Below are 23,202 nucleotides of genomic sequence, written 5' to 3' on the forward strand. Positions count from 1 at the left end.
GATTGTCAGGGGTGGGGGGAGGGGAAATAGGGAGATGTAGGTCAAAGGGTACAAATTTTCAGTTATAAGTTCTGAGGATCTAATGTACAACATGATGAACATAGTTAATATGGTATTGCTTACTTGAAAGTTTGGCTGAGAGTACATCCTAAGAATTCTCACCACAAAAAAAGAAAAAAAAAAAAGAATGAACTATGTGAGGTGATGGATGTGTTAATTATCTTGATCTTGGTAATGATTCAACAATGTACCGTGTTTCCCCGAAAATAAGACCTAGCCAGCCCATCAGCTCTAATGCGTCTTTTAGAGCAAAAATTAGTATAAGACTCGGTATTATATTATATTATATTATATTATATTATATTATATTATATTATATTATACCCAGTCTTATATTACATATAAGACCCGGTCTTATTTTAATATAAGATAATATTAAGACCAGGTCTTATATTATATTAAAATAAGACCGGGTCTTACATAAATTTTTGCTCCAAAAGACGCATTAAAGCTGATGGTCCAGCTAGATCTTATTTTCAGGGAAACACGGTATATCAAATCATCATGTTGTACACTTTAAATATATACAATTATATTTGTCAATTATTTCTCAATAACGTTAAAGGGAAAACAAGGTAGAAGTTGAGAAGTGTCTCTGTACCCTGCACTCAGGACGTATTCAATAATTGTTTGTTTCAGCTGAAGAGGAGGGTTTCAGATTTCTAAAAAGAAAAAAAGTTCTGAAGGAGGAAGTGTGACACGGGGGTAAAAGGAGCTGACATGAACAGAACTGAAGGGGTATGTGAAGGAAATGGAAGAAGAAAGGCAGAGCAGTGATTATACTAAACGTAAGGGCAATGATTTGGAAAAATGACTTTTGTTCTGACTGCAAAGGAAGGCATCTGCAATAGCGAAGCAGAAAAGAAAAGAAAAACAAATAAAGAACAAGACTTGAGATAACAAAGGGCTACATACAGCAGAGGCAGAAGGGGAGGGACAGACCTCCTAAAACTGTCATGGTGGAAGAGGTGTCAAGAAGTGGAGACAATGGAAAAAGGTGGGATGGAGGGGGATGCAATGACGGGACTTTTTTTTTTTAATTTGAAGTTTGTTTCTAACATCAGACAATGAGGTTTTCTCCATTGCCACCATCCCTCTCAGAATGGAAGGGTCTGTCAAACAGTATTGTGGAGGTGTGGGGGTGGGGGGCAACAACTAGGATGCAATTATTTTTTTGCTCTCAATCATTTACAGTTTGACCTGGAATAAATGCCTCTCTCCCCAAAGGCCCCTGTTGCAAAGTCCTGAAGTGCATAGGAAAAGCATCTGCACAAAGCCATTCCTTTGATTAGCTGTTTCCAAGACAAAAGTACGAACACCCCTGGACTCAATGTACTAAGTATTGGTGCCTGGGAGGCTTGACTCTGAAAAGAATTGGCCATTCTGATACGACTGCACCGCAACAAGAGAGCTCTTACGTGCCAACAATCTGATCATTTCACTCAGCATTTCTTAAGGCAAAGCTTTAACTTTTTTCTTTTTTCTGAACAGATATTCGATTACTAAGGCATGCAAGGCAGCAAACATTGAAAGCAAGCTTCTGTGATGCAGAAGCCACTATAAGGCCACAAAAGCTGAAAACAAATGTTTTAGAATTCCCAGGGACTCTGGTAAGCTTCTCTGAACTCCTGGTGTGTGTGTGTGTGTGTGTGTGTGTGTGTGTGTGTGTGTAACCCTCCCCCCCCCTTTTTTAAATGGAGCAAAGACACTTTATGGATGAAACCCATTAACAGAAATAATATCAAAAGTCCTGGGTTCTGATCCCAATTCTTTTCAGACAAAGGGCACATTTCCCAATCCTAGTAAAGGTGGTAATACTGTGTTTCCCCGAAAATAAGACCTAACCGGAAAATATCCCTAGCATGATTTTTCAGGAGGACATCCCCGAACATAAGCCCTAGTGTGTCTTTTGGAGCAAACCTTAACATAAGACCTTATTCTCTGGAAACATGGTAGTACTTGACTAACTAGGCCTCCTGGCAGGATCATTAGTAAGATGGGAACAGGTTTTTCTGAGCACTGTCTTACAGATCCACACACAAAATGTTGGTGCTGTATTACAGGTTTCTTCTTAAGCTCACACTTGATGGTCAGGATCGCGTGTATAATGTTTTATTCATAAGAGTTATAAAAGTGAAATGAATTATTAATGCAAAGCTCATCTGTCAGACACAAGAATCATTAACAGAATTTCGCTGGGGCTGGGGAGGTGGCAGTTTATAGGGACCAGCAATGCAAGCACAGAGCTTTTCGGTTCTGTGGTGACCTCGTGGTCAGATTGGCCTGGGTCCCCAGGAACCAAGCTGGTGCCATCTGCCAGCTTTGAGACAGCCTCTGCGAAACACTCAGTTAGCTTCCTGCTGGCTACCTGTCCACACGACAAAACCTGCCACCACGATGGCATCAATGGCAGCCTCTAGTCCCTGTCTCTACGATACCTATGACATTACTGGGGGAAAATGGGCCCTCTTCTTGAATACAGAGCAAGGCTCTCAAAGTCAAACTAAGGCCTAACAAGAGCCGCTACTCTCCTTAGTACTCACTATGTACGTTGCTTAGCACTTTCTATGTGCCGAGCACTGAGCTAGGAACTTTATGTGCATTATCTCATTGCATCCTCAAAACCTTGCCATGCCAGAGGTACATCTTACAGATGGAGAAACTAAGTCACAGAGAGGTTAGGTAAATTGCTCAGGGTCACACAACTTAGAAGCAGCAAGGCCAGCATTTAAATCTGGTTCTCTCCCTATTCCAAAGCCTCTATTCCTGCCATTTACTTTAATGACCATAAAGTTTGAAGAGTGTGAAGCTGTCCTTTCCCAGGAGATGTCGTCATGACTGTTACTACTACGCTGCAAAATCTTTAAAATCAGTCAAAGGTGAGCTAATCATTGGGGGACCCAGTGACTTTACAGAAATGAACTTAACTAGAAATCAAGAGAGATATAGGTTATAAACCTCATTATTAGAGTCGATGCTGTTCTGCCCCATCGCTTACAAGATGCTGCTATTAACCTTGAAAAGTAGGATCCTGGAGCCAATCTGCTGGGACTCTCATCTCAGCTCTGCTTCTAATCATGGGCAAGACACTAAAGCCCTCTGGGCCTCAGGTCCTTCATCTGATAATAGTATCAGCACCTCCCTCACAGGGTTGTCATGAAGGTTGACACGAAACATGTAAAGTGCTCAGAACCACGTATAGCACACAATGAATGTTAGCACTTATTATTTTTACCAGCATGGGTCTATGCGCAAGATGCTTAAGTCAACCTGAGTTTCCCCATCTGTAAAACAGATCTTCAGAGAGTTGTTATGAGGGCGAAGTGAAATATAATCCTAAGAGCATGTAACACATGGACCTCCTCTCACAGGCACTCAAAAACTGTTCATTTGTTTTCCTTTTCTCAAGATAGCACTGTCTCTTACCCTTCTGAGACCTCAGCCTCCCATATTATAAAATGGGACACCCACTCATTCCCCAGCCATTGTGACCTCACAGGCATGTCACAGCCAATGGCTGCCAAAGGCCAGGCTGGATGTGAGGGAACTTGGGTCCTACTTGTAGTTCCACCTTTTGAAAAGTCATTTAACTTCCCTAAACCTTGATTTCCTCATTTATTATAATATCAACAAGTGTGTTCCAGACAGTGTGCTACACATTAGATGTGCAAAGAAAGATAAGGTACAGTCCCTAATCTCAAAGAGTACACATTCTAGTTCGAAATCAAGTCATGAGAACAATTAAGTGTTGACTGAGGTATAGACAAGGTAGAGGTGACCCAAAGGAGGTAGTATGGGGTTTACCTACGTAGGGCAAGACGATAGGCCCTTGAGTTGAGACTTACAAGATGAATGGGAGTTTCCCAGGCAGAACGAGAGGAAAGGTATTCCAGCAAGTGCAAAGGTTTAGGGATGCAAAACGAAGAACTGTAAATAATTAATTATAGCTGAGTACAGGGTACATCTAGGGGAGTGGCAGGAAAATAGGATAGTATCTTCCGCACTTACCTTGCAGGCGTTCTATGAGACTGAATGAAAACAATATATTAAAACAATAAAAAAGACATAGTGTTGCAGAAATTACAGGTATGACTATTAGTAGTATTCTAGCAAGGCTCATTAGAGTACTTAATTTTCACCTATTTCCTAGCATGAGAACTCAAGGTATTATTTCTCCTCTTACCACAACCACCCTGCTTCCTTCCTCTCTCCCTGGAGAAGGCCAGGAAGATTTAGCATTGATCTAAGTGGAGAGGTGGGGGAAAGAAACGGGAGCATTCAGCTCCTTGTTTCAATTACCACAAACCTTTTCAAAGTCCGTTAATTATAATGTTTTTCGTATTTGAAAAGAGTTCAGTTCTTACTGGCCAAAAAAGAAACTTTGACCCTAAGACCATGGCTTTTCAAATGTTGTTGACCACAATCCACAGTAAGAAATAAATTTTATACCATAATTTAGTACACACACACACACACACACACTATAAAACAATGCTTAAAACAGTGCTTATACCTACTACATTCAGTGCTCTCAGATATTTTTTCTTCTTTTCTATTTTGTCATTAAAACAAGTGTCAAGTTACGATCTCATAATTGATTTCATTGCTTGCTAGTGGGTCACAACCTGCAGCTTGAAAAACACCCTACGAGTCAGGAAGGTTCACAGAAGATTTCAAAAGCGTGGTTCACAAATCCCTTCAACCTTTCTTTTCTTTTGCATTTCAAACCATTGCAAAATAGAAGGAAGTCCAGCCCATTTCCTAGGAAACAAAACATCCATCCGAGGGTGCACAGTTTACATGGTGTGTTGTTGGACAATAAATGAGAGGTTTCCATGTGGAGTTTCTTGTGTGTTTGGTGGTTGCACTTGATTAGACATGTTGACAAGTACACTTTCAAAATACAGGGCTCTCTCTTAAGCAGGAACTTGGTGCCCTGTGGAAAGTAGGATTATATGTCTCCAATGTCTTTTCGATGAGAACATTCAATAAACAACTTCTTTCACGTAAAAGGCTCATCACACATCATAACCCAGAAGTGAGCAAGTATTCTGCCTCAGGGTTACTGAAATGGGAACACAATGACTAGATGCCTTTCCAATCATGCACAGATTTAAAATTCACACCACCACCATCACTACCACCACCTCCCTCAGCAAGGAAAGATTCTGCTCCCCATCCAGCTCCACATGCTTTTGTGTTCAACCAAAATCCTAAAGCTGGAAAGGGTCATCTGGTCTACCTCTCTTCCAAAGACGATGGCCAACTAAACTTTTCTGGTTCACATTTCCCTTTGTACTACCAATGCATCTGTGCTCTGCAGGACCTTCCTTGTGGCACTGCAAAAACTTCAGATGTTTTTACCATCACACTTTTGATTATACTATTTCTCCTACTTAGAATGTTTTCCCCTCCTAGCCATGCAAATCCCACCCATCTTTTCAGATCATATCTCAAGCTCTCTAAAAAGCTTTCCCCAAACTCTAGCCTCAGTCCATCCTTTCTTCCTTCCCTGAAATGTGATTAAGCTCACTGAATTCACGCAACTTTTCATCTCTTAGAGTCTGTTTAACCGACAGTTAATATATATTTATTGATTGACTTTCTAACATTTAAAAGAAGGTGTGTTTACAAGAACCTTTAATCTTAAATGAACGTTTCCAACAACATACATATCAAGGAATAAACAGAAAGGTTTAGCATTTTATCATGAAGATATTTAAATCAGGAAATCATTACAGAAATAGGTATTAAGCTATTTATTTCCATATACTCAGAACCAGTGACAACAGTGATGGTAGATGCCAGCACTGTTGATTTTTCTGATATACTATCACATATAGGAGACACTTGTCTTAGGCGACTGCATTCGGATGTGCATCAGAGCAACGGAGGGGCTTCCTCCCTAAGGAGATAGTGTGGTAGATGCTTTCATGGAAGGAGACGCTCTGCTTTCATACCAATCAATCCACAGAACTCTGTGTTGGCTTTGGTTACTTATTGTTATAATAGAACCACTGAATTTTGTAACTTTGAAAGAATTTAAAGACTATTTAGTCCACTTCAGAAGAGAAAGTTTAACCAAGAAAAGGTGAGCTAATAATGTGTTTCAGGTCACCCTTGTAGAAAATGATAGAGTTCGGGCTAAAACCCAAACCTTCTGTAATCCAAAGAAATCGGAAACTAGAAGTCTAACAACCTCAGACCACCTCGCTCTTCAGTTTCATTTCCCCTGTCCCCAAACTTCCTGTCTTCCACCAGATCCCTCTGTCTCACCACGGAGGAACTTCCCCAAATCCTCAACACCAAACTGTCTTCCTGTCATTAACCAACTCCCTGATGTTGTTCCATCTCAAGGCCACGACTTCTCTTATCCTACTTGGCAATTTCACTGTTTATTCCAGTTTTTCCGTTATCCAATACCACACTGACCAAAACCACACAGCTCCTTTGTTTTAAACCCTTCCGTATGTTCCAGACAAAGTTACATACGAAACTGAAGCGAGGGACCATGACTACCTCACAAAGAGGCCTATTCTCTCCACCTAGGATTACAGAAGCCTTCTTTATCTCACGCTGCATATGTTATATAATATGCTAAAAAAAAAAAAGTTTTCTCCTTAATCGGGCAGGTAATTTCTCAAGACACACAGCCAAGCAAACAATTATGTTTGCAAGTTAAACAAGGAGAGTAGTCGAATTCATTGACACTACCAATAAATACCATACTTTATTTTCTACCAAAAGTATCCTCTCTAGATCAAGAGTGGAAAAAACTGATTAGTGTGACCCTTTCCTTTCCTTATTCTTGTCTATGTTTTTGTCAAGGCAAAGAGGAAGGAGGTGGTCAAAGCAGAACATAGAACAAAGAGGAGACCAGTAAAAAGTCCAAACAAATCAAAACTAGCTGCAGAGTGTGGGGTTCAACACGTGGACACCCAAGGCCAACTGGTCAGTCTTGGTTCCACCAGTAGCAGCTGAGTGACCTGAGCATACGGCTTAAACTCTCTGCTCAGTTTCTTCCTCTGGTAAATAGGGTAATAGTAGCACTAACCTCACAGGGTTGCCATGGGGATTAAATAAGCTAATATATATATATATATATATTACTCTGGACAATGCTTGACACATACTAAATACAATATACATATTTGTTAACTAAAATAAACCTTGAGTTTGAAATTATTTTAACAATCATGCTGTGTGTCTGCTGACCTCTAAATCTTACCAGCAATTTCAGGACCTAGAGACATGACGATGGTTCCCATACCATATCATATATACCCTGCATCTTTTAATATGAATTGTTCCCCAAGAATTCGTTTTATAATTCCTTCCCTGGGACTTGACAGGAAACTACCCCTATATCTCTCAATAACAGTCCCCATTGCTGTAGCCACCACTCAGGGTAAGGGAAGGTCTGCAATGGAAAAGACAAGGCCTGTGAAACCACAAAAGTTCTTATCTGCCCACTCATCACAAATTCTACCTGTGACCCAGAACTGGAATTGGGGGACAACAGGATACCTACAATAGTGAAAACAGAACTCAGGGAAAATTCTTCACACCAAATGTGTCTTCTTGGTACACGGCTCACAGGTCAAAGCCAACTCCTCAGAGCTGCTCAGACTCGCTGTCCTCTTTCCCTTTTCTTTCTTCACTTTATTCTGATGACGCTGTTGGCCACACTAAATTTGGTCTTCTCAAAGTCACCAAAAAACCACCACTCTGCTAAACCCAGTAAGGTTGCCTGACTCCACCTCTCAGGAGGATTACCAAAGCTGATACTCACTTTCCTTCAACGGCTTCCCTCTCTTGGCTTGTAGGCCACCATATCCGGGGGTCCTGGCTACTCCTGGGGATCCTTTACTTGTTACTCCCTGCCTTCCCCCCTCCTCACACTGGAGTGCTGCAGGCTCATTCCGTGGTCGTCTTCTCTCCTCCATGGCGAGCTCATCCACTAGTGTGGTTTAAAATACCATTTCTTACCCCAGTGACGCTCAAATATAGATCTCCAGCCTGGACCTAAATCCTGATCTCCTGATTCATACATACAACTCCCGTCTCAGTAACTCTACTGGGATATCTAATAGGACCCTAAACTTAGCTTGTCCAAAACTGAAGCCCTGACCTTCCCCCTGAATCTCCTCCTCTTCTGGCTTCCCCATCTCTGTAAATGACACTCCCCACCTTCTCCTCCTCCTTACCAGTAAGCAAATCCTTTAAAAAAGGTCCAGAATCCAGTCACACCTCATCAAACGGCCCTCTGGTCCTCGTCACTATCATCTCTCCTGAGTACTAAAATATTCTCGTAACCAATTCTCTTGCTTTTGCCCTTGCCCCACTGCAGTATTTTCTCCAAACAGCAGCCAGAGAGATGTCACTAAAATGGAAGTCAGATCATGTCACTCCCTTATTCAGAACCTTCCAATGGCTTCTCATCTCACCCAGAAAAGCCAAAGTCCTTACGATAACCGCACAGCCCTATATAATCGGGTCGCCCCATCCTACCCCCTTAGTTCTCTGGCCTCATCTCCCCCTCCGCTCCCCTTGCTCCCTCCATCCCAGCCACATGGGCCTCCTTCTGTTCAGAGCCCCTATGCTTACTGCGTCTTCAGCCTGGAACACGCTTCCCCAGACACTTGCTTCACTCCCTCACCACCTTCACATCTCTGCTCAAAAGTCGTCTTCTAAAGGAAGGTGTCACAACACTTTTGAAATTGCAAACTATATCTGTTTAGCACTCCTTCTCTCCCTTCCCTGCTTTATTTTTCCCAATAAGACTCACCAACCTCTTAGTTTATAAATCTTACAGTAATAAAATGTATTATAAAATTATTTTGTTTCTCCCCATTAGAATACTTATTCTGTCTTTCCCTATTAGAGCATAAACTCCAGGCAGGTGGGGATTTATGTCTGTTTTTGTTCACTGGCGCATTCCTTCGACCTAGTAAGTGCCTTGTATACAGTAGGTACTCAATAAGTATTCGCTGAATGAATGGGAATAATGGCTCACCCGGTTCCTCTTACCTAAGACAGTCATCACCGTCTTCATTAGCTTCATGGGTGTCTTTCGGCGGCTGATGGACCCACTTGTATGTGGAGACAAGACGTTGGTTTTCCTCTTGACGTACATGTAGATCCGCAGGTACACCACCACCATGATGAAGAAGGCCACGAGGTTGGATACAGTCCAGAAAATGAGGTAACTCCTGCTATAAATGGGGGCCAGGGAAGAGCAGGCAGAGATGTCACAGAGGCAATTCCAGCCCAGCGTGGGGACTGCCCCCATAAAGATGGCAATGGCCCAGACGAGCAAAATGAGGAGTATCACCCTCTTTTTGGTCAGGTTGCTATGGACCCGCATCTTCATGATTGACATGTGCCTCTCCACAGCAATAACCAGCAAATTGGTCAGGGAGGCAGTCAAACTAGTGTCCAGAAGCCCCTGGCGGAGAAACCAGCGGTTGACAGTCAAAGTTTTTGAAACAGGGCCAGTGTTAAACATCAGGTATACATAGGCAATTCCAGCAAAGAAATCTGCAGCAGCTAGGTTAGCCAACAGGTAGTAGAAGGGGAAATGAAACTTTCTGTTTTTGATCACTGCTGCGATGACCAGAGAATTAGAAAAAAATATAAACAGGCAGAAAAATGTTCCAACACACAAAACAATCACAAGCGTCGTTCCTGTCCAGTCATCGGCAGTATCAGTGTTGCTCCTATTATAGAAAAAGTCCATCTGCTTATCATAATGACACTCATTCATTGTGGAGAAGAACTGAACATCCTAGAAAGAAATTTGAAGAAGAAACAAATATCACTCTTTGCAAAATCAATCACTAAACCACCACACTACCCGCACCTCCACTGCTAAACCCCTTGTCGGCCAACTCCTGTCGATTCTTCAGATCTTAGTAAATGTCCCTTACTCCAGGACCCTAGCCCCTGACCTCCTATCACAGCACTTATCTCATATCAATAATTGATGTCTGTTTCCCAGGCTATCTACAAGCTCACGGAGGGAGGGTATGTGTCTATTTTGTTCACCATTATAACCCCAGGACCCATTTGCCCTGGCTGCCTCATGACAGGTATTTGCTGAATGTTGGCTGAATGAATGAATGAGTGAATGAGTGAATGAATGGTCATGGAGGCAACAATAGTTAAATATTTGGAGCCCTGAAATATCCACTCTGCGTTGGCAACGATTACAGTACAGCACATGAACGTTTTCTCCTGGTGGTTTCCAGCTCATTTCTTATTTATGGGTCCTGCTCATTAATCAAAACAGGTTGGTAATGCCAGGCACATTCTTGTCAAGATAATGGGTGTTGAATTTCTTTTCACATGACCAAATGATTTACCCAAGAGATCATTTTTCCACACTGTGATTCTACTCCCGATGCTCCTTTGGCCATCTTTTGGTTTCAAGCTACAGTGACGACACTCACTTGTTAAGCATGTGATGCAGGGCTGGAGACTGGTCTCCATACTCCTTCCTTACCTTTCTGCTCACTGCTTCCTTATTCTCCTAATCCAAGTTGTACCAATGTGAATGTGTTTACTGGACTTTCCAACTCTATCATTTCATGTCAGTGTCCTTTCCTGGGCTCTCTTCAACATGGCAGGTGTTGGAAGGGTAGGCCTCCATGGTCAAGACTGAGAGCTGGAGTTTGGGCAGATGGCCAAGGATATGGGAACATACCTGCCAAGTGAGGGCAAGTCCTCACCACACATGTCTGAAAGTAAACCCCAAAGTGGGGAATCAAGCAGACAGAGAAGACACTAATCTCAGGACAAGATCTCTTGGACCCCCAAAAGATCCAAGAGATGAGGGATTCTGGCCAAGGAGGGGCTATGCAGGGGCTCTAACAGTGCCCATCCATATATGCTTGGTGGGAAGGTAAGGGGTTCTGCCTCACAGGTCTGGCCACAGCCAGGAAAGGTCCAATCAAAGGAGACTGTGGTTGAAGGCGAGGAAATCAGGCTTCTAGGGAGGATAACCATGGGCTCCCTCACAAGGCTGCAATTTATCTGCTGGAGATCCAGTAGGCCGTCACTGAGCAGTCCACTGGTGGAAATGAGGTGGTTCTAACAGTGAAAGCTTAAAGGAAATCCCCAGGTTTGAGGTTGTTATAAATTCTGCAATCCAATACCACATCCAGAATCAGATTAAACAGATCAGATATCAATTTGAAGTAGTACAAAAGAGAAATATATCTCAGAGAGTCCTCTTTTTAATTCATATTTTAATGGTATGATAATACTTTTAAATGCATTAGACACATGCTTCTCTGCCATAGCAAATAGAAGCATAAGAATATCACTCTACATGCTTAAAACAAATAAACAGGGAGTGGTCTCAAGAGACAAATGGTTCTAGTGCCTTTCAATTACAAGGAAGAGGGACTCAATTTTAATAATGACAAAATAAAAACTACTATCTTTCGAAGACATTCACCAATATTGAATTACTAATATCAGATAGCTCCATGCAATAGGCCAATATATCTATACTATACCATGATAATTTTCCCAAATTAAACATATAGATATATGTAATCATTTTAATATCTCCATAATATTCCAGCATAAGAATAAATGGACCACTTTACTTAATTAATCCCTAAATGCTGGACATTTAGGTTGTTTCCAATATTTTGCTTTTATAAAGAGGCTACATTCTTATACATTAATCTTTACATACTTGGCCAATTATTGCCTTAAGATTAACCCATAGATTTTAATTTGATGAAGTAAAGGACATAAATTTACTTAAAGGTTTCTGATACATATTATCAAACTGCCCTTGGGACAGACTGTAGTTCTAATACTACTAGTAGCATATGAGAGTTGAATAGAAGATACTAATCTAGTGAAATTTAATTTAAATATCTAAGAAGAAAATTCAGCTTTCAATAGTGTTGAAAGTATATAGAAATTCAAGACAAACAATCCAAGAACCACATGAGAAATTTTAATAATGCAATTATTATGTGTCCTTTAACTAATGAAAAATAATGTATTTTATTTTGCTATATGTTCTAGATAGCTAAGAGAAACACATTTCTAATTTAAAATATTATCCTTGATTAACTCATCAGCAATATCAAGATAATATGTCAGAAAGATGTTGGAATCATTATACTACCAAAAATATTTTAATTTTCCTAATTTCCTTTTGAAGAGTTCTTAACATTTTAGTCTTGGTTCATCAATTTGGTTGAATTTATAATTGTATGATACCCTAAAACCTCAATGAACTTTCCTTCAAAAATCTTCAAACTCAGCTTTCCCCCATCAAAATCAAAATGGCACATTTTTAGACATATTTAAACAAAAACTGTCCTCAGATTGAGAAGTAGTTTTGTCTTACAAAGTTGAGAAACCACAGAAAAACCATGATTAACCAGAACAGCCACCAGGCAGCTCCCTACCTCTCGGTCTTGAATCCTCTTTTTTCAGAGAAACAGACAATAAGAGCAAAGAAAGTTCATATAGAGAATTGGTGAAAGAGATTCCCACAGGGTAGAATATTATGCACCCATTGAAAATCATATTTACCATGAAGCTGTGGTAATATGAGAAAAAGCATATGCCATTATTTTAATTAAAAACAATTATATGCGTGTATACATATACATAGATTTATATACATATACAAACACATGTAAGTATGTATATGTCTTGACAATTTTTAAAAGATAAAGAAAAAGGAAAAAAATCTCAAAGTGTAAAATTAAGAATAGTGGAATTATGGGTCATTTTTAAAAATTCCAGTCTTTTTCTATTTCTACATTTTCTGTAATAAATAAATAGACTTTTAAATGCTAGTTTACAAATTCTGTCTTTGTTTACAAATTTTGTATGCAAATGGAATTTGGAGCACACATTCCTTTTAATGTATTCTACCTTTCTTTGATATCTAAAGCTCTGAAAAATCAAAATTAGTGTTCAAAGGAAAAGCCTCAAGGCTTTGCTTATGTTCATTGTTACTACACTCACCAGCAATGCACACTTTAGAGTTTTTCAGTGATAATGAAAATGAAATGGTTTTCTACTTAAAACTTCATGTAACCATAAAATTTTATATGCTGACAACTAACCAAATCAGGACACCATTTTCCCCAGCTCTCCTATAAAACATTTCCTAATGCAATCACCCCAGAATTCCAAAAATGAATAACTGGAAGTTTTTGTGAATTAGTACTTTTGATTTTTCTCTTCTTTGCCATATGCTGCCAAGCTTGTTGACAGTCCCCAGTACAACATGAATGGACCTACAGGGTACAGCGCTAAGTGAAATAAGTCAGACAGAGAAAGACTAATTTCATATGATTGCACTTATATGTGGAATCTAAAAAAAGCAAAACAAATGAATAAACAAAACAAAACAGAAACAGATCCACTGATATGAAGAACAAGCTCATAGTGGCCAAAGGGGAAAGGGGTGGAAGGATGAGAATAAAAAAAGAAAGAAAAAAGGAATCCCACAGCTCTCACATTCAGAGATCCCTGTGTTACCTGCACCAGAGCACCTGTCACCTGCTACGTATTTTCTTTCGTTTTTACACATTTGTAGTCCATCCCCTACCACTAGACCAGTCTGCGCCAGCTGATGAGGAGACACCTTGCCTTTCATGCCCCATCTTAGAATCCACATTTATGGAATGAATGAATGAACGAATTTCTGTCCTACACTCTCTCTTCCCCCAGTAAAATGAAAAGGTTCAGTTAAATACCTGTGCTGACTGAGGCATCACCACTAAATATGCCAATTAGAGAACTCCTTCACTTACTATGATGTGTTCTTGGGTTAGTTAGTCACTTACTATCTCCACTTCATTATTACAGTAGTAATACTGTATTTTTAATTGCTAATATTTGAGTGATGACTTTGTGCTTAGTGCTTGACTAAGCATTTTGTGTGAGTCATTTCACTGAATCCTCCCAGCAATGACGTGGATGCTATTACCATCGCCATTTTGCAGATGAGGACACTGAAGCTCCCTTGCCCAAGGTCACACACTAGTGAGTGTGACCTTGGGTTCCACTGAGGCAGCTGTGCGCACAGGCCGCATGCTTATCTACAACTCTACACTACCTGTCTACAGACAAACAAAACCTCAGACAGACCAAGAGGCATGCTTACAATAATTAGAAAATGACCAACTTAGAATGACCCAATCAAATCACACTCAAAGACTGTCTTGCATTAAAAAATGTTGGGTTGAGCGGCCAGATGGCTCAGTTGGTTAGAGCGTGAGCTCTCAACAACAAGGTTGCCGATTCAATTCCTGCATGTGATGGTGGGCTGTGCCCCCTGCAACTAAAGATTGAGAATGGCAACTGGACTTGGAGCTGAGCTGCGCCCTCCACAACTAGATTGAAGGACAATGACTTGGAGCTGATGGGCCCTGGAGACACACACTGTTCCCCAATGCCCCCCAATAAAAATTTTAAGAAAACCAAAAACGGGGGGGGGGGGGGCGGAGGGATGGTTGCATTCTAAATAGACTTTGGGGGTTTTTATTGTTTCTTTTGTTTTAATAGCCCTGAAGCCCTGAAAAGCATAGAAAAGGCACTTTAATGTTTTCAAATTTTATAGTACTTGGCCACACAATATGCTCAATTTCAAGACTACTTTAACATTGCTAAACTTTAATTCTGCCAAATCCCAAGCTGTTTTCCTCTTTTCTTTTCTTCCCTTTTCTTTTTCTTTTATACTAAAAGTATAGAGGGCTCGAATAGTTCTGAGCCAGCAACAAAGGATGCTAAACTTTGGAGCTATTACCACAACTTCAAACTTGAGTAATTTAAGACTTCATAAAATATTGGTTTAGAAAGTCTATATGTGGAACCCAAATGAAAACTTTATGAGCAAAGCTTTCATTTAGACTCTCCCAAACTTGAGTCTCTAAAAAAACTGCCCAGCCAGACCATAATGTGGAAACAATTATGAAAATTAAGACATCTGAAAACCACTCAAGCAGCTTTTATTTCTAGCGACAAGAAGACAAGCTGCTGCTGGGCTTTCAGTAACACTGTCGTCTCCCTCCTAGCGAGAGGCAGGGTGTAGCCAAAACAGGATCACTGGGTGCTGTGCATATTTTCTTTTCCTGTGGTCCACAAATGCGGAACAGTCCTCTTCCCCTCTAGAAACCCCAGCCAGATGGGAGATGGAAGCTATGGTTAGTGGATACGCTAACAGCCAGAAAAGAGAATACTCCTGCATAAAAGCAATCACATTTGCTCACTAAATTCCTTTTTAATAATTCATGTTAATGGAAAAATCAGGATAGTATGGGAGATTTAAATCCACATATGACCCCTGCGGTTTATTTGAGCCATTAGTTTCAAGGCCTTTGGCTTTGTTGTCCCCTCTTCCCAGAAGCCTATTCCCCCAGACACCCACAGGACTCATTTCTACACCTTGTTCCTGCTCAAATGTCACTTCATCAGATAGCCCTTCCCTGCCACTCTTTAAAAGAGCACCTCGCCCCACCCTGCTGCACTTTTGCCCTTTAGTGTTTTATTTTTCCTCACAGCATCTCTCACTGCCTGATGCTATCTCCTCGGGGTGACGGTTCATCTCCCCATGGGCTGAGACATCAGGGACTTTGCGTTGCTATGGTGCATCCCTGTACCTGGAACGCTGCTCAACACGTAGCAGGCACTTGGTAAACGCTTGTTAAATGGAGAATTAAATGCAGTGTATCTTTGTGTACATATGCCCTCATGCACCCTAACCTTTTACCCACACTGAGCATTATTAGTGTCTTCTTCTGCATATTTTCTAATTTGGGTCTCGCAACTCTTTCATTTCCCTCTACAGTCTTGCTTGGCTCAAAGCCCCGCTGGCTGAGAGGCATGAGGAACGGTGTTTGAAGGGTGGCTTCACCAGAGCAGTCAAGACAGGGTGGTCCGAAGGGCAGTGGCACACGGAGACCTCGCTCTTGCCAGTGTGGACATCAGAAACTATGGCTCCTCTTTGGAACATAACTTCAAAAGAGAGGGGAACTCAATGGCCAGAGCTAGAACATTTCAAGCAACAAAATATAGTAGTATCAAATTATCGCCCAAAGTATAAAATAAACATCCATGAGTCCATACTAATATAAGTGACTGAATAAAACAATAAATAAGAAAGAAGAGGCAAATCTCCCCTGCAGAAGAATTCCAAATAAATTATGTAGCTATTGCACCCTAAAGGAGGGGAATATAACTCTCACTCCTTACGTACGGGCTATGCAGTGACTTCTTCCCAAAGAGGACAGTATGAAAAGGTGGGGGAAGGGTGAGTCATTTTTCAATGGAGAGACTTGACAAACACGACTTCAGCAAGGTGCTCAAGGTCCGTACAAAAGGGATAGGTCATGTTGCTAGTTTGTAATCTTAATAGGATATGTTAAGAATGGTACTTTACTCTGCTATCTTCCTCCCAAAACCCATAACCCCAATCTGATCACGAGAAAAACCTCAAACAAATCCCAACTGGGAGATATTCTACAAAATTCCTGACCAGGACTCCTCAAAAATTGTCAAGATCATCAAAAACAAGGAAAATCTGAGGCAATGTCACAGCTAAGAGGAAGCTAAAGAGATATAACATCTAAATATAATGTGCATCCTAGATCTTGGAACAGAAAAAAGGACATTAGGTAAAAACTAAGGAAATCTGAATAAAGTATGGGTGTTAGTTAATAACAACATGTCTATATTGGTTCATTAATTGTAACGAATGTACCATATTAATGTAAAATGTTAATAATAGGGAAAATTGTGTGCAAGGATAGGGGCACACTGTGGGAACTCTCTATACCATTTGCTCAGTTTTTCTGTAACTATAACATTGTTCTATAAATCTTTTTTTTTTTTTTTCATTTTAAAAATATGGGGGGAGAAGATGTTACCAACTCTGTACTGCAGTAGTTTCAAAAAAAAATAAAGCTTGTATGTTTCATATGTGGTTACTTTACTCTTTGCTATGGGAAAACACACAGAGGAGTAGCAATTTGAGATTCAATTTAAACGGATATTGTCTGTAATAGAGTATTGGAAGCCTCTGATGATCTTGGGGAAAGCGAACGTGTTCACTTTAGAGGTGCCTGTTAAGTGTGAGGCTGTTACAAATCTGCTACCCTATCTTAATACACTAGAGCATTTCTCTAGAGAAAGCTAAACTCAACTTTGCTCGAGTTTTGTTACTCTGTTTTTTAAGAACAAATCGTAGATTCAGGCACATGAAACAGAGGATTTAGATCCTCTGTTCTCTACATAGGAGCCGGTCTCCACAATACATCGAGTGCCTCGACTTGGTAGCAAAGGTCACAAGACAGCAGCCACAAAGAGGAGGGGCAGGCACACACTGGGGGCGACTGGGAAATGAGAAACTTTGTGCCTCGCGTCAGCTTCAGCAGAGATTTGGTGGCACACAGAGGAATAATGCAGTCTGTGCTTAGCAAAATAAACAGGTTACTGTGCCAGTGGACGTTAACGAGCCCGTTAGGTAGGGAGGACCGTCTGCTGTATGTCAGCGGCTTCAACTAGTGCTTTTTCTCTTTCCACTGAGTGGGCGGATTTACAGGAGGCATGGAATACACACGCAGCTTCTACCCTAGGACTTGTTTAATAAACAACTATAATCAAATTTATTGTTCCCTAGATGTCAATGATGACTGAAGACTATCTTAAACCTATTGGTTAAACAGGAAAGCAAACTTGAAAACATACAGAACTAACCAAAGAGGTGACGCACAGATTTTATGTGGATCAGAAATTGCCTGGCTTAGTTTATCCAAATGTAAATCTTTCACCGTGTTTCATTTCTCTGTTATACAGTTTTGGTCTCATGTAATTCATTGGGCTAGAACGATGACAGATACATTTTGTCCTTTGACCCTCTTACAAGTAAAGATGCCAATCAAAACGCTCAAAATTAATAATATCTATAGATAATGCAACGCCACATGTTCTATTATATAGCAAATAATCCTGAGACCATTGTGTAATCACATGTCAGTAGCTTTGCAGAAGAGAATGCTAAAATATAAAGTGTGGCTCTTCCTAGCTGAAAGAGATATTCTCGTACAAAGGACATTGTCACTCTGTGAAAACGTATCCTGGGAAATTTCAAAGTGCCTGCTCACAGCAAATAACTTCTCATGAGAAGAAAATTAGATTTCTTTATGTTGTAAAATTCCCAATAGACAAAGTTTTGGTCCAAACTATTTGTCCTGACTTAACCATGATACTGCATTCCCTTGTTTACTCCATTGCAGGAGCCCGTCTCCTGCCTCCAGTCCTGAGAACGGTATTCAAGAGTGTCTTGCTCTACATGGTTTGTTCCAAATAATCCCCCACTGTTACCAGCAAAAGGTCAGTAGTGATCTTCAGAGACTCCGCCATGCTTCTGGAGACCACACCAGCCCAGGTTAGTGCCTGACTGACTCCTGAAACTCTACATAGCAAGGAAAATCATATTTTCAAAGCATGTAGCTGGAGTGGGAAACAGTTGTTTTAATTAAGGCTTCAGAAGTTTGAAAGGAGAGTGCTGCTATGGCTAAACGAAGAACAAGTCAGAGGGATCCCTGGCAGGGATTCTACACTTTGGTCACGAAGCAGGTGCATCACTAAAGCAGGAGGCTCATATAGGCCTCCCCATCCTGCCTCGCTCTCACACCCCTGGACAGTCTGGTAGTAAAATAGCACATCCGTGTAAAGACAGTCAACTCATGGAAGTGCACGTAACAGGCACTTCAGTGCTGTGCCCGATCCCATCCGCTGGCCCCACCAGCTCCCCTCTCCAACCTTCTCCACATGCTCTGTGGGCGGCATCAGGAGGTTTCCTTGCCGTCTAACACCTGCCAATGGGAGGGGCAGCAGGAGATCTGGTGGCGGGAGGAGGCTGAGATAATGATTTCCCCTGCTCCCTCCCTGCCAGATTGCTGTGGGTTGGCTGGGTTAGCTCCTGTCAAGCAGTATTTCCATACTGCAGCCTTGCCTCTCCCTCCCCTCAGCTTTCAAGTTGAGTGAAGGGTGTTAACTGTTCTGCTGTCTCTAGCACTGGGCACTCCAAGTCGCTGTTGGTTTCCATGAACTCTGCCCTTCCCCAGTCACCAAGGTACCATCTTCCCTCCAATTACCAGTTTGACTGGATTCTCTGCTTCCTATGGAACTCAGAGTAATCCAGATGTCATTTAAAATGTATTGTAATACAGTAAAAAGTGTTATTTGCAAAGTTTTACTGTGTTGTGGATTTTCTTAAATCTTTTACTAAGATCTAGTACACGTAACATTTTCTAGTTATAAATATAACAACTTGGGGTGGCCGGGTGGCTCAGGTGGTTGGAGTGCTGTGCTCCTAACACCAAGGTCGCCAGTTCTATTCCCACAGGGGCCTGTGAGCTGTGCCCTCCACAACTAGACTGAGAACAACAATGGCTTGACTTGGAGTGGGGTGGGGGTCAGGAAGGGGGTAGGGGAAAACACATTATATATATATAAAACAACTCTCAGAGAAGGAAAGAGGAATAAATTGAATAAATCATATTCCCAAGGGCATGGGCCAGTAGCACAATTCTTTTGATGCCCTCAATGTCCCCTTACACGTACCAGAACCCTAAGAAATTACTCTACCCACAGTGACATGGTTGTACAAAACAAAGATGACGGCACTGGATTCCAGCAGGTCCCTGCACAGACAGTCTACCTCAGATGTCCAGTGTAACCCAGGATCAGTTAGTTCCAACTCTCTCTGTGTTCCTAGTCTCATGCACCATGGAAGCAAATGACATGGATTTAAGTGTTACTTTGGGCCCAAGGATTAGCCAGGCTTGAAACAAGACACTGCAGAAAAGGAAGCAGATTTTTCTTTATGATGCCTGTGAGGAGGGCGAGGGGAAGGGTAAACTGATAGCCTGACTCAAGGGGACACTGCAGCCTGATGTGAGGCAAAAGCAATACCAACAGAGCTACAAGGGCTGCATTTCAGTGGGCATCACTGGTCCATCCCCCTCGGTGGCACTTCCAGGGGCAGGGACAGCTGTTGGGGATGACGCTGTATAAGTGCTGCTCTCCCAGAAGCTCTGTAGCCTGCAGCCCTGGTAGAGATATTATAAACACAGACGATCTTTAGACAATGGGGACACAAGCCAGACATAGTCCCTAAGTAGACAAAGTCCCTGAGTAGACAAAGAAGCTCGGAGGCTCAGAACACTGAGAGGAGGGCTCAGGAATAAGCGCGTCCTTAGTCCACCAATAGCTTTTTAAATTTTTATTCTAGCTTTCTTCACCTCTGCTCTTCCACCTGCTCCTTCCAACTCGAGTACAAACCTGCTTGGGGAGATCAGAAGCAATCCTTGATCTGGCACCTATTATGTACAAATCTATACAATTAGAACTTTCACACATGCATACATGGATTCTCCTAAAGTGCCTTTTTCTTTACTAGATTCAGACTCTCTTTCAGCCACTGGAGGATGGGGGGGTCCCCTGATTGTGCACGGTAAAACATTCTCTGCCTCAGTGTCTGCCTTTACCACCAGACCGTGAACTTCCTTAGGGCTAGAAGACTTTCTTACTCATGTTCATATACCTGGTGCCCAATATAGGGGCATGTATGTAGTCCATGTACAACCAATATTTGGTTCCTGGGTTGGTTGGCTTGTTAGAAGTTAGCTGGTTGGAAATATGAGACAGAAACCTGATCACACTGGATTGAACAATGTTTGGGTGATATGGAAGTAGAAAGAAAGTATAGGCTACTCTTTCAAGAAATTTGGCTGACAAACTCTTGGGACCTCTCCTATGGTATTCAACATACTTTATTAAACATTTATTTGTCACAAGCTCACTTCCAAACCTGTTGAGAGCAGAGCTGGTATCCCTCTGCTTCCCTGTTCTTTAAAGCATAAACACAAAACCTTACTTGTAATTGGCACACTATAAAAATGTGCCCAATTTGATTGAATAATTCCCAATCCTGTTTCCAGTCCTCTTTTTTGTTGGTTTCACTGTGGAAGTTGACAAATAGTTATACCTTTCTTGAAACTCCCCTCCCAAGCCTCTGTGACTCTACCCTCTCCTGGTTCTCATCCCGCGGGTGCCCAGTATTTCTGTTCCCTGTTCTTCCATCAGTCTTGAGAGGTACACACTCCCATACTCAGTTCTCAGCCCTCTCTTTTTCTCCCTTTAAACTCTCTTCCACTAGCACTACTATTGCTAAAATTGTTTCCTCTATGTGGATGACTCCCTAACAATTATCTCAAGCCCTGACACCTCTCACGTCCTCTCTCCCTCATGCGAAGCTCCCAAGCTGCAGTCAAGACAAATAAGAAAAAAGTCTCCAAGAGGGAAGCATGCATGCAGGTTGGAACTCTCAGTCTCCCTCAGGTCAGCTGTTGGAGATGAAGAGGCCACAGTAAGGAATGAAGTTTCAATTTTAAACATCAGGTTTTTAAAGCAGGGGACTGAGATGACGCTGGCCTCAGGCCTCCCCAGTTGTTTGTAGCGCAGCATTCACCAGCTGGCAGAGAGGTTTAGAATTGGAGAGGCTGTGTGCCACTCACATGGCCAGGACCTTTAGTTCCCCCTCTCTCTGGTGCTTTGCTTGGGCTCAGGGTAGACTACTGGGGCCCCCTTTCCCGGTGCCCCGCTGGGTCCTGACTACTGCAGAGACCTGGGCGTTTGCAGATGCTGCTGCCCCAGTACTCTGGATATAGCCTTTTGGATTCTAACTCGGCTCCAAACCTGGGTATTTGTGTACCTGGACTTCCTCTTGAGAAGGGTTCTCGGCCTCTATTCATGGGAACTTCCCCTTGTTAACATCACCACACAACCAGCCTCTGAATCTCAGATTGAATAAAAGGTCCAGCAGGACCCCAGACTCCATTTTCGAAAAAGTCCTGTTCTGTGTGGTGTGGCACTGAACACACAGCCATTCTTGTAATGCATTAAAAATGGTACATCGTCCTGCGACTTCTCCTCTGATTACTGTTTGTATCATTATTTAGCTTTCTGTTCTATGGCACCGACTGCTAAATTGTGTTTTCCTTTTCCTGTAGAGTAATAAACTCCTTTGCCCAGCCTCCTTGTAGCTAGGGTGGCCACGTGACTGAGTCCTTGCCAATGGAATGGGAACACACATGAAGCTTGTGACTTTCGGGTTAGCTCTAAAACACTGAATGTGCTGCTCCGTGCTCTTTCGTCTTCCTGCAAGTTGGAACACAAACAGGCCTGTGATCCAGCGTTGATCATTCAGACCAGGCAAAGCCCTAGAAGCATGAGTCAAAATAGTGCACAAACTAGTTTCCATCAATGAGGAGATAAGTACAGAAAATGCAAATAAGCACTTAGAAATGCTTACGGTAATTTGACATTGTGTGAAATACAAGTGTCTGATCCATAGAGTATAAACCAGAAGCGTGGGTCTTTGGCACACCGGAAATGAAGAAAACCAGTCTTTAAACAATGAAAGTTTGAGAAGCACTGCCCTTGTGGGTGGTGCAGAAACAAGAGGTAAGAAACCCTTCAAACCTGAAGCACTCATCTCAGGACTGTTAACAAGAGAAAAATAAACTTCTGTTTTCTTCAAGTCGTGTTTGGAGACCTCTTTGCCTAAGAAGCCTGTAGCTCTAGGTGCAGGTGCTGGGAAGAAACAGAATACGCGTGTGTACTGGTTGCTCCATGCAGCTTTTATAAGAAAGAGATGGGCTCGGGCGAGAATTGTTTGTAAGTCTGTAAGCAAGGGTGGAAAAGAACAGACAGCAACCAGAAACTGGGGGCCTTGGAAGATTAGAAAAGTTAAGTGCTTTTGTAACTACAGAGAGCAGAAAATAGAGGCTCACAGCCTCTCAAAGGCCTCTCAGTGAGAAGCTGCAGTGGAACAAAGACCGGCCTATAGTCGAGATGAGAGGAAGGGTGTCACTTCCCACCCAAATCCATACTTTGGAGGACCTGAAGGCAGAGACTACTAAAGACGGGGACAGAAGTGGGCCAAGCACAGCAGCTGGGAAATAAGGCTCAGGAACTTGGTCCAGAGCAGCATTTGGATGTGGTAATTGGCAAGTGGAAGGGACTAGAAGCAAACAGACCAGAAAGAAACCTATGAACTTTTTAAGGAATTACATTGCCATGGAAGCC

General features: G+C 41.9%; 1 protein-coding gene across 2 annotated transcripts in view; it reads right to left on the reverse strand.

Annotated features, from left to right (window-relative positions):
* The window catches only part of LPAR3 (lysophosphatidic acid receptor 3), a 70,843-nt gene that overhangs the window by 36,944 nt on the left and 10,697 nt on the right, over nucleotides 1-23,202 (reverse strand). For both annotated transcript variants that reach the window (XM_019710190.3, XM_088791256.1), the window contains exon 2: nucleotides 9,091-9,847. In XM_019710190.3, coding sequence (XP_019565749.1) covers nucleotides 9,091-9,826 — 736 coding nt within the window. In that variant the 5' untranslated portion in view covers nucleotides 9,827-9,847. The remainder of the gene's footprint in view (nucleotides 1-9,090; nucleotides 9,848-23,202) is intronic.

Source organism: Rhinolophus sinicus, chromosome 14, assembly GCF_057876585.1.
Source record: "Rhinolophus sinicus isolate RSI-liver-muscle chromosome 14, RSI-T2T, whole genome shotgun sequence".
Classification (NCBI taxonomy): Eukaryota; Metazoa; Chordata; class Mammalia; order Chiroptera; family Rhinolophidae; genus Rhinolophus; species Rhinolophus sinicus.